At 35.9% G+C, this 11,346-nt stretch overlaps 1 protein-coding gene across 6 annotated transcripts in view; it reads left to right on the top strand.

The window, feature by feature from the left end:
• The window catches only part of LOC111056226 (oocyte zinc finger protein XlCOF6), a 65,811-nt gene continuing 54,465 nt past the window's right edge, over window positions 1-11,346 (top strand). For 4 of the 6 annotated variants that reach the window (XM_039428618.1, XM_039428634.1, XM_039428628.1 and 1 more), the window contains exons 1-2: window positions 924-953; window positions 7,117-7,252. In XM_039428618.1, the coding sequence (XP_039284552.1) occupies window positions 939-953; window positions 7,117-7,252 (151 nt within the window). In that variant the 5' untranslated portion in view covers window positions 924-938. Of the gene's footprint in view, window positions 206-923; window positions 954-7,116; window positions 7,253-11,346 lie in introns of those variants that run through there. The other 2 variants (XM_039428608.1, XM_039428612.1) reach the window with 2 other exon arrangements.

Genomic DNA, 11,346 nt, shown 5'->3' with positions numbered 1-11,346 from the left:
GTTTGAGAGTTTGAGACTTTGAGTTGAGTTTGATTGTTTGTTTTTGTTTGGAAAGACACAAATAATATGTTTGTTTTATTTGATTATTTCAGTAAATTTCTTCTTCAACATAGGACTATTAATATTTGAGTGCAGATTGATAACTAAGTAAGAATAATTGATTATTTTTTTTTGAAAATATTGTAGTAGACTGGATAACCCATAAGTACCAACTCATGATCTTTTGTAATAGGTTATAATTTTGCTACTATTAACCAAAAATAAGTCAATTTTACATTACATTATAGGGTCGTTTTTATCTTCAACTTAAATATGCTAGTCTATACTTTTATAACGTCATTGGTCACTTTTTGTTATTATCTATATAGCCTATTTTGTATTTTTGCTAACAACGTGGATAAGTGGTAGGACGGACAATACTGTCTTAGTCTATTCTATATTTTATAGTAAGATTCACATCATAGTGGAAATGATAAGACCTCATAGTCGCCAATTCTCTATTATTACCGCCTTCGGCTCATTTGCAAAAAGTGTGATAGGCTGGCCACCAATGGTAAGACATGCAGGTTCATAATCAGCAAGAGCCTTCTAAAAAATAAAACAACTAATATCAATTAATAAACCACTGGAAAATAACAATTCATAATAATACAAAAATAATTTAACCACAAACTGATTAGTAAAGGAAAATAAACAAAAAATAACAAAGGTACTAAACCTAACCTTATTGTTATGTCATCAGTGTCAGGTCAGGATTCCAGCAAAAATATTTTGAGGTTAGGTTTTTGTATCTCCAATCTTCTGTTGTTTATTTTTTCTTCCCTGCTCTATTTGAGATTAAATTATTTTTAATCATTATAGTTTGTGACTTTCCCGTGGTTTATTTACTGTTATTGTTTGTTTATTTTATGTTAAAAGCCTAGCTCTGATGACAAAATATGCAAGATAAAAAAGTAAGTACCTAAGATGAACATGTGTGGCTGCGTGTGCATGACATTTATGTCCATCTATGTTCATCATGCTCATCCTACCGTAAGTGGCCAACCGATAAGAAAACCCATGGCCAATCTAAAGTTCTCTTTTTGACGATTATCTTCTCTTCTATAGTGCTCTACTTCAACAATGGCTATGAAAAATCCTTCTTTTCAAAAAAAATCCTTCTGTGAGGCGGCTCCATGGTATTTGTTAAATACAAGACATTAGACTGAAATATTTCAATTGCAAGCAACTGGTTGCAATGAGAGTTTTTTGATGAAAAAACATTGATGAAATTGAAAAAATTCCAAAATATGTTTTTCTTTTGAATATCACTTGTCTTCTTCTCTCAGAACTACGAGGTGTCGTAAAAAAATAAAATGTATTGTTTTCTGATTGAAAATTCTCGACATTGACGAGCATAACCATTAATGAAAGTATAACTATAGGTTGGATGAAAATGATCCAGACACCTTGCATCACAGCTTGCATTATGCGAGACAAGTTTGTCACATTGACTCTTCTATGTGGTAAAATGTATTGTTTTCTGATTGAAAATTCTCGACATTGACGAGCATAACCATTAATGAAAGTATAACTATTCGTCGGATGAAAATGATCCAGACACCTTGCAACACAGCTTGCATTATACGAGACAAGTTTGTCACATTGACTCTCCTATGTGGGTTCTAGTCGCTGAATTTTCCAAGCGCACTGTCTCATGTTTCTGTTGGTCACCGCTATCGACAGCATAATTGTGGAGCACCATTCAGCCGCTCTCCTAATTTTGAAATTTCTTACGAGACCGAAATACGTTCTTCCTACTACTTTTAACGATAATTGGGAAAATAATTTCAATTATTGTGAAACTCTCTCGCTTTCATCACCCACTTATCTTATCTCTTAACTATATAGTTCCTAGCATGTCGAAAACTTATTGTTTTCTGATCAATAATTCTCGACATTAATGAGCATTACCATTAATGAAAGAATAAACTATAGGTCGGATGAAAATGATCCAGGCTCCAAAAAAATGAGACATTCTCCTCGTTATTTTGATATAAAATTCTAAGTTAAAAAGCACTTCATTCACATGAACTACTTTTTAAATTAATAAAACAATATAAACATCTTAAAGCACCCTTTATTTTTATTGTTGAAATATTTTAAAGTTTATTTTTAAATAAAGGGTGCTTTAAGATTTTTATATTGTTTTATTAATTCTAAGTTATTACGACACCACATAGTTTTGAGAGAAGCAGAGAAGTGATATACAAAAGAAAAAACATATTTTTGCAATGTTTTCAATTTCATAAAAAAAAAAATAAATTTCCCTTCAATCTTGAAACTTTTTCAGCACTACTGGAATATCTGGGGATGATATTCTACAAACAATCTTGTGGTTAAATTTGAAATTTGAGGAAGTTGCAATTTGGCAACACTGTAATTTCCTCGGCCAGGTCTCAACTTATTTTATATAAATTATAGATACTGTACATGCATTATTTTCAAAATTCATCTACTTTCTCAGATATTCTCTACCTTCACCGCTCCACTAAGTTTTGACCCTAAGGCATTTTCACTATTTGTGTAAATTAGATATTGTATTAGAGTTGGTTTCAAATTTGTATTTCTGTGTAAATAGCCTATCCAAAAATGGATAATCTCTGGGAATAGATGCAAGTGAATATTTTCAGATTTTGTAAACATAGTTATGATGAAATTTTCTATTTAATTAACATGAGCAATACTTCATTTATACTTTTGCCCATTGCATTTACAATCAGCATCACTGATTGTATTTAATAACTAGCAGGTAGCCCGTGCTCCGCAAGGGTCTATTTTAAAACTTGACTAACTGAAAACTTGACAGAGTGGAATCTTGAAAAGTTTGAAGTAGGCCTTGAACCATCCTCGGTTAATCAAGAATCTATATGCAAAATTTCAAGTTAATTCAGTCCAGTATTTCAGACGTGATGATGCTTCAAACATAATTTTCCTATCCCGTACGTGTTTGAAACAGTTCTTTCCTTTATTATAGTAAGTATAGATAAGTTCTTCAACTTGGTACCAAAATAATAAAGTGACAGAACTCAAAACTTGTTTGAAAACCTTCCTCAACTTAATTCCAACCTGACAAATTTGACTGGTTATTAATTTATTTACCAATTTTAACCTTCTGTTTCGAAGGGGTAGTCTCTCTAGATTATAGTTCTATATTAACATTATGGTACGCACATCCCAATTATGAATGAAATTTGAGCATTAATTCTGAAAAATCTAGAAGGAAAATTAAAATTTGTGCTTCGAGGTGCACGAAATTGTTGTTTTTATAATATATGTGTAAAATTTGGATACCTATCTAAATCATTCCCGTTTTTTCGGTATGCAATCCACAAGTTGATATGTTTGATGCGTACAAACGAACAAACACAATCCTACTCTCTGTTTTGCTTCAATTATTCCTTGACATTATCATCAGCATTTTCAATTTAAGTTATAACTAATTTTTCATGGTGGAAGTCATCTGTATTTCACATCAAATTTTATTGCTGAAGAAGAGTTCTTTAATGATGATTTTTATCTTACCCCTCCTGGGGAGTACAACACCTTGTCGTTGGTGGAGGGGCTTGCGTCCTCCTGTGACCCAGAGAGCTATGCCGGCGGTAGTGTAACTACCAGCAGGGCCACCCAAGCCGGACAGGTCGAAGGGTAGGAGGCAGACAAAGAAGTACTCCAAAGAAGGCGTCGTTGGGCTAATCCCCCACACGCTGGATAAACTCGGATTCAGAGAAGACTAACGAGCCTCGGAACAGGACCGGACTTAAGGAATAAAAAACGGAAATGCAATTTTATGAAATTTGGAACATGGAACGTTACGTCTATTGCTGGAAAGGAGTGTGAGGTGGTCGAGGAGATGGAGAAATATGGATTGAAATTGATGGGCATTAGTGAAACCAAAAAGAAAGGATGTGGTGAGATGGCTTTAGATAAGGGATACACATTTCTATATTCAGGGGTGGAAATGAAAGCTAGAGCAAAGGAAGGAGTGGGCATTATACTAAGTGATGAGTGCCAAAGAAAAATGGTGAGCTGGACGGCAGTAAACTCTAGAATTATTTCTGCAGATTTAGAGTTTGCTGAAAGGGTGTCACTAATACAAATATATGCTCCCACAGATGACTCGGCTGAACTAGAGAAAGAGACATTTTACTCAGCCTTACAGGAAACAGTTGATAAGGCCCGACAGTATGCAAAGCACATAATAATCATGGGTGACTGGAATGCGAGGGTAGGCAATGATATCACAATAGGACATGGATGCCTAGGAAAGCATGGAGCAGAGTCGGTAATGAATGGTAGTGGCAAGAGAATGCTGGAGTTCTGTGTGGATAACGATCTGTTAGTTGGAAATTCCTTCTTCCCCCATAAAAGTATCCATAAAATCACATTCGAATCACCCAACAGAGGAGTCAAAAGTGCAATTGACTATTTTGTATACTCAAGGCACTTCAGATATGCGGTAACGGATGTGAGGGTGTACAGGAGTGCGGAGCTCAGTACAGAGCACAAACTATTGATTATGGACACACAAATTAGACCTCCAAAGAAGTATAAATCTGTCAAGTATGAGAAAATAAAGATAATGGAATTGAAGAAGGCAGAGAACAGAAGAGAATATCAAAGGCTGATAACTGAGGAGCTCTTGAGGAAGGAGGAAGAAATTGATGGAAGCTCAGAAGAGAATATTGAGAAGAGATGGTGCCTACTGAAGAAGTCGCTGTTGAGAGTTGCAGAGGAAGTGTGTGGAAAGACAGTAGTGGGAGAGCATGTAAAAAGAACCAAGTGGTGGAACGATTTGGTGAAAGAGAAGGTTCGACTGAAGAAGGAGGCATGGAAAAAGTTTCTCAGAACTAAAAATGCAGATGATTGGACTGAATATGTACAAAGACGAAGAGAATCCAAACAAGAAGTAAGAAAGGCTAAGTTGGAGTCATGGGAGGAGTTTGGAAGGGAAATTGAGGAAAACAGTCAAGCAATGAGTAATAAATTTTGGCACACAGTTCGAGCCCTACGAGGAAAGTATGGAAAGCGTGTGAGAAGTGTGATTGATGAGGAGGGAAGGATGAAATCAGAACTGAAAGATGTATTGCAGGTGTGGAGAAATTACTATGAAAAGGCATTTCAGGAGGAGGTAAGACCTATTGATGGTGCTAATGAAGAAGATCAAGTAGAAGAGCAAATGCAGATATCCTTTCAAGAAGTTCAAAATGCCATAGAGTGCATGAAATTGGGAAAAGCAGCTGGATATGATGGTATAACACCCGAACTCATTAAATATGGAGGGGAAAGAGTAGCTAACTGGATATGGAAGTTGTGTAAAGATGTCTGGCAGTATGCCAAAATTCCATCAGAATGGGAGAAAAATGTGATTGTTCCCATACATAAAAAAGGTAGTTCAGTTCAATGTGAGAACTACAGAGCCATATGCTTATCATCAGTAGTATTGAAGATCTATTCCCGGATACTAGAAAGACGACTTAGAGTAGAGGTGGAGGAGGGACTGGAGGAGGAACAGGCGGCGTTTAGAAGAGATCGTCAGACCAGTGATCATATATTTACTATCAGACAAGTCATGGACAAAAGACTGAGCCGCGCTGGTGACACCTACTTGGCCTTCCTGGATTTGAAAGCAGCATTTGATACTGTTCCTAGAGAGTACCTGTGGTCAGCCTTGAGGGAGGCGGGGGCATCTTATGAAATAATGAAAAGGATCAAGAGCCTGTACAAGAATGTAACCGGAGTTGTGAGAATAGGAGGTGCTGTGTCCGGAGAGTTTAAAATGGATAAAGGCGTCAAGCAGGGAGACAGCCTCAGCCCTCTGTTATTCATAGTGCTGATGGACCAAATATTGAAAATATGTAAAAGAAGAACAAGTAGAAGTAAAGTCGGAAATCATCAGCTCCGTCCTGTGTATGTTCAAGCACTTATCTATGCGGATGACATTGCATTGATATCAACAAACAAAAGAGACCTTCAGAATTCTGTCACGGAATGGTGTAGTGCAATAAGAGACAAGGGAATGATAGTAAATACAGATAAGAGTAAGGTAATGGTGATATCTAAGATGCAGGGAAATGCAGAAATGGAAATAAAGTGGAATGGAAAATCTATGGAAAGAGTGAATAACTTTGAATATTTGGGAACGGTCATCTCCACAGATGGAAAGGTTGATGAAGAAATCAATAATAGGGTAAGGAAAGCTAACCAGGTATACTACCAAATAAGCAGGACACTACTTGGGAAAAGAGAGATAAGCCAGGGAACAAAAATGAAAATCTATCAAGCAGTTTTTAAGCCCATCCTAATGTATGGAACAGAATGCCTGACACTCCTAGATAAACATAAAAGTAGAATTACCTCCTCAGAAATGAGATATTTAAGAAAAGTCGTTGGAAAGACAAGGAGAGACAGAGTGAGAAATGGAGTGATCAGAGATACTCTAAAGGAGGAAGAGCTGATCATTTCTGTCCAACGAAAAGCTTTAGGTTGGTATGGACATGTCACACGAATGAGGGAGGAAAGAAAAGCAAGGATGGTAATGGAAGCAAGACCGGAGGGACGTCGAGGCAGGGGACGACCACGGATGGAATGGAGCGAGTATGTGGCGAGTATCGCGGCTGGAAAGGGAAAGACAATGACGGACGTTAGGAGGATGGCCCAGGATAGAGTGCAATATAAGAAATGGCTGGAGGCACCCGACGCTTAGCGGCATAAGGGGAAGGAAAAGAAGAAGAAGAAGAAGAAAAGAGGTATCTTTCTTCACAGTCTTATATAGTAGTTAGCTTGTAATTGACAAAAATCTGGTTTTATAGTCTGGATTATGATAGATTCTCTTTAAAAAATATTTATTTTGTCGATAGAATATATTTCTCATGACTTCAATAGTAAATTCGTCTTAATATTGACCATGAAGTATTCCCTACATGTATTTCACATCAAATTTTATTGCTGAAGAAGAGTTCTTTAATGATGATTTTTATGTTACAAATAGTGTGAACAATAAAATTGATTTGATTATTATATAGATTATGTTGTGCATGAGTTTCCATAGTTTTGATTGTATTGTTAATGTTGCAGATGGCGACAATTGCAGTTAAACAGGAGTTTGATAACAGCCACGAACCAGCGCCAGGGTGCAGCACTGCATGCTCTCCAACCGATGATAATGTTGACACACGACCTACAGTCTGTTTCATCAAAGAAGAAACGCATGGTGAGATTAATTCCATCTTCATTAACCTATACTCATTTGTACTGATCTCCAGTATCTGACCTGAGCATCAATCTGTTCAATAATAAATTTTATTTTCTGCTATAGTAAGGTTCACGTTATAATGGCAGTAGAAAAAGATAGGAGAACAGTGTTGCCGATTCTCTGTCTTCCATAGATGATACCTCCTACTCCATCTGGAGCACCCTTACCATGTCCAGCCTCCATGTAGTTCCATGTTGCAACTGAAACACCAACCAAATGTTGTAGACCTTGAGCAAGGAGATAAAATATAGTCTTGTTCCTGTATTGGGTCGCTGGACTGTCAGTTAGAAATTGAAGAATCACTCTCAGCCTTGGAATTACTTGCTTGATGAAACCAAAAACTGGCTGAAGATGCGCCCACACTGCAGCAGGGCCATGATCTAAGCTTTCAGAAAGAGTGCACATGGATTGAGTACTTAAATTACTATAGACATCTCTCCTGAAATAAATCTGTGATGTGTGAAGAGTGTACTGCTGTCGACTACCTCCAAAGTGAAACGCTTGGATTTCTGAAGCATATTTCATTGAATAATTCTCATTGAAATCACAGTGTATCAGAACCTCATCTTCCTTCAGTTGAGCCTTTAGAGCTCTGATTGCTCGGAATTGGTGAATTATATTCCCTTCATGGAATAAAAATTTTTTGTAGTCTTTTTCAAAAATTTCAAGAGCATCTGCAGCCATAAGATTAACTCTTTCTTTCACTATGTGTCTCACAATATGTGAATTCTTCTCTTGTCAATTATTGACTCACTTTTCACTTGCCATTTGTAGAAAGACACTAATGTGTCACTTTCAAATATTAAATATGGAATGTCAGTACTCTTGCATGTTTGGCATTTCCTCTGCAAACATTCAACATTTCCTATATCACAGCAAATGTGGCGTGCAAATTCTTTTGGGCTTGCACTTTCAATTATTTTAGCTCTGAACAAGGCTGCCATGTAGAGTTCAATATTTGCATGCACTTTGCACATACATGTATCTCTTGCAGAAACTTTGTGGGAAACTACCCAAAACGGTTTCAATTTACAAAATGAGGAATATGAAATTTTGTAGTCAATTTTGCCCAGAAACTTCAAGTAAAGATTTTTCAAAGAACCCTCCAAAACTCTCTTCTGTTTCTTAAGCTTATTCCTAGTCACACAATCTTTCTTACCAGGACACAACTTTGATATTTCATCATCTTCAAAAAAAGTTACAACATCCTTTATTACCATGGCATTAATTTTCCTCAATCGATGTTTCAAATGGCTATTATTTGTTAGCATCTGCAAATTGTTGAATATCTTGATGAAATGATACCCCGCATTTGTGAAAGTAACCTATATCTCCTCAAAACTTTACCATTTCCTGCTAAGACTTCTCCAAATCTCCTCTTTGCTCGTCTACCAGATAGGGTTTTGAAATTCTCACTCAATTGACGTTTTATTGCTTCACCAAATACCAATTTCTTACGAATCTCCTCTTTGTTACCTTGTTTTAATAGTTTTGAAGCTACTTTTCTTGGAGAGTTTGAATCACTTGAAGAATTTTTCAGCCTCCAATGTTTTTGCCGCCATTTATTTGCTTGTCTTCTTAGTGATTCATTCTCTTCTTTCAGTTTTTTGATCATCCGAGCTGACTTTGATCTTTCTTTTCTTACTCGCTTTCGTCCAGAATTTATGCGACCATTAACTGGCTGAGGTACATCAGGTTCACTGGGAGGCGGTGACGAGTCTCTCAAATGTTTTTCAAGTCTGGACTGCTGAGTCTTCTTGTCATATGCCTTCTTTGCCTTTGCCCTCCACAACTTACGTTTTGCTCGCAATTCTCTAACAGACATGTCCTTAACTTGCTTTACCTGTTTCATGGCTTTCTTTCTCTCATATTTTTTCCTTTCTTTCTCCGCTTCGATTGCTGCCAAAACTGGATCACTCCTTATCCTTTCCCCGTCTCTTTAGTACATATTCTCTCCACTTCTCTTTCGAAATCTTCTTCTTAGGCGCCATATTCCTGAAACAATAGAAAAGAAAAACTAGGTTACAACATGAGCTAAAACCACAATGATTGATTTCAATAAAGATACAGGCTATATCAAATCATTTATAAGTCTCACAAAACATAACTATACAGCATAGAGAGAAATAAAATAATTCAGATCTTTCTACATACTAATATATTACATAGTAGAAATTAATAGTAATTTGATAGTAGACTACAGCTGATGTCATGCACATCTAATGTATCTTTTGATTTCAAACTCATCACCTAGGCCTAGCTAAATGACAACATCATTATTTGTGGAGAGTACAAATAGCAGATAAAACCACCTAACTTTATGGTGTCAGCTATACATTGTAAAAGTTATTAGCATTAGTGATATAATTTTAGTATTTTCTTACAAAAAAAATGGCAAAAGTACTGTAATTAAGCCTAATAACCATTGCCAATGCAATGAAGCTCTTATAAAATCAAGCTTTTGCTTTGTGAGGTAGTCCAGGTAATTATTTTTTGTATAGAATTATAATAGATATCAACAGAAAAAATTGTTTAAATTTAGTGTTGTAAGTAGTTGACATGTTAACACTTCCACAAAATTTGGTTTCTGATGCGCAATCAGCAATAATTTTTCATGACCACATGAGACATGTAGGCTTAATCATGCTACAAAGATTAATTACAGATTGACTAGCCTTCCAGAATCTAATAACATGTAAATAATAGTATCAGCTAACTCTAAAAGCAACAACAATGGTCTCTCCCTACAAACCATTCTCTCTCCCTACAAATTAGAATTATCATTTCAGTATTCAGTTGTAGGGAGAGAGGTTGTAGGGAGAGTGAATTTTGAGGTTATATAAATCAGCTGACAAGAGAAAAGTGATTTTGTAAATTTAATAAATTACACAACAACCTGCTGACAATATCCACTATTTTCAACTATAATTAATTAATTGATCACTCACCTTGGTTGATGAAACAGTTGTAGGGAATGAGGAAGTATAAAAATATTTTCTTCAAGTCAACTTCTCAATTTTTCCTGGGCGTTGTAGAATGATTTGGCAGGAAACAGATGAAGTCATATCGGAAGCCATATTGAAGCAGTGTTACCTCACATTTTTTAAAACAGAAAAATCCCTCATATTCTGGTTCCAAGCGGCTGATTCAAAAAGTTTGTAGGGAGAGAGAAAAAGCCTAGTGACAATCTCAAAAGATGATAAAATTAGGCTAACTATTGAAATATGGCCTTGTTTATAAAATATTATTGTAGAGATAACCCGTCCAGAGACACAAATACCATTTTTTCAAAAGGAAGTAGTTTCAAATGTTTTATAAAAAATCTTAAAGTTTTCAAACTGTCTTTGTGACATGAGCAGGGAGAGAGAAATACTGTAAGTTATTATTTTTATTTGTAGAAACAATAGGTTTTATACCATGAATAAAATAGGTTTATATAGTTGAATTATGTCTACCTCCTTGACAAATTTTTTGAAGTCCATTTGAAAGAAATTATAGATATAAAAGCTGTGTGACATGAAATAACCCATAATTTTAAAATTACCCATGATGTAGCCTAATATTAACTAGTAGTTCTGTGAACAGTAGACCTCGCGCAGTTATAAACCACAGCCTCCTCTTATACGTTCCATCACAGTAAATCCTGTCTGTATGTCGTGTCGGCGAGATATCGGTGTGAAAACGGCTAATGGCTGTTGGGGTTGGCGTATCAAAAATGCTAAAATCAAAAGCTAATCTACTTCAAGACATACTGGCAACAGGACAGCCCGAGTTTAAAGCAGAGAAAGTTCGAGAGACAATACTATGTTATTTATGTTATTAATTGCATGCGTTATTGCAAGCAATCAATAGTTCATTTAGTAGTGCATAAAAATTGCATTCAATGAGGCATGCAATTAATAGTCTACACAGCTGCTGATTTTTTACCGTTACATTGAGATATTGAATTGCATACGTCATGGCATGCAATTTATAATCCACTCGACAGCTGATTTATGATGGATAATTCTATAGTCTGATTTTTACTCTAATATTGGCGTATGAAGGAGGCA

The sequence above is a fragment of the Nilaparvata lugens genome, chromosome 1, assembly GCF_014356525.2.
Source record: "Nilaparvata lugens isolate BPH chromosome 1, ASM1435652v1, whole genome shotgun sequence".
Classification (NCBI taxonomy): Eukaryota; Metazoa; Arthropoda; class Insecta; order Hemiptera; family Delphacidae; genus Nilaparvata; species Nilaparvata lugens.
The sequence above is the reverse complement of the archived record's forward strand: the minus strand, read 5'-3'. Positions and strand labels throughout refer to the sequence as shown.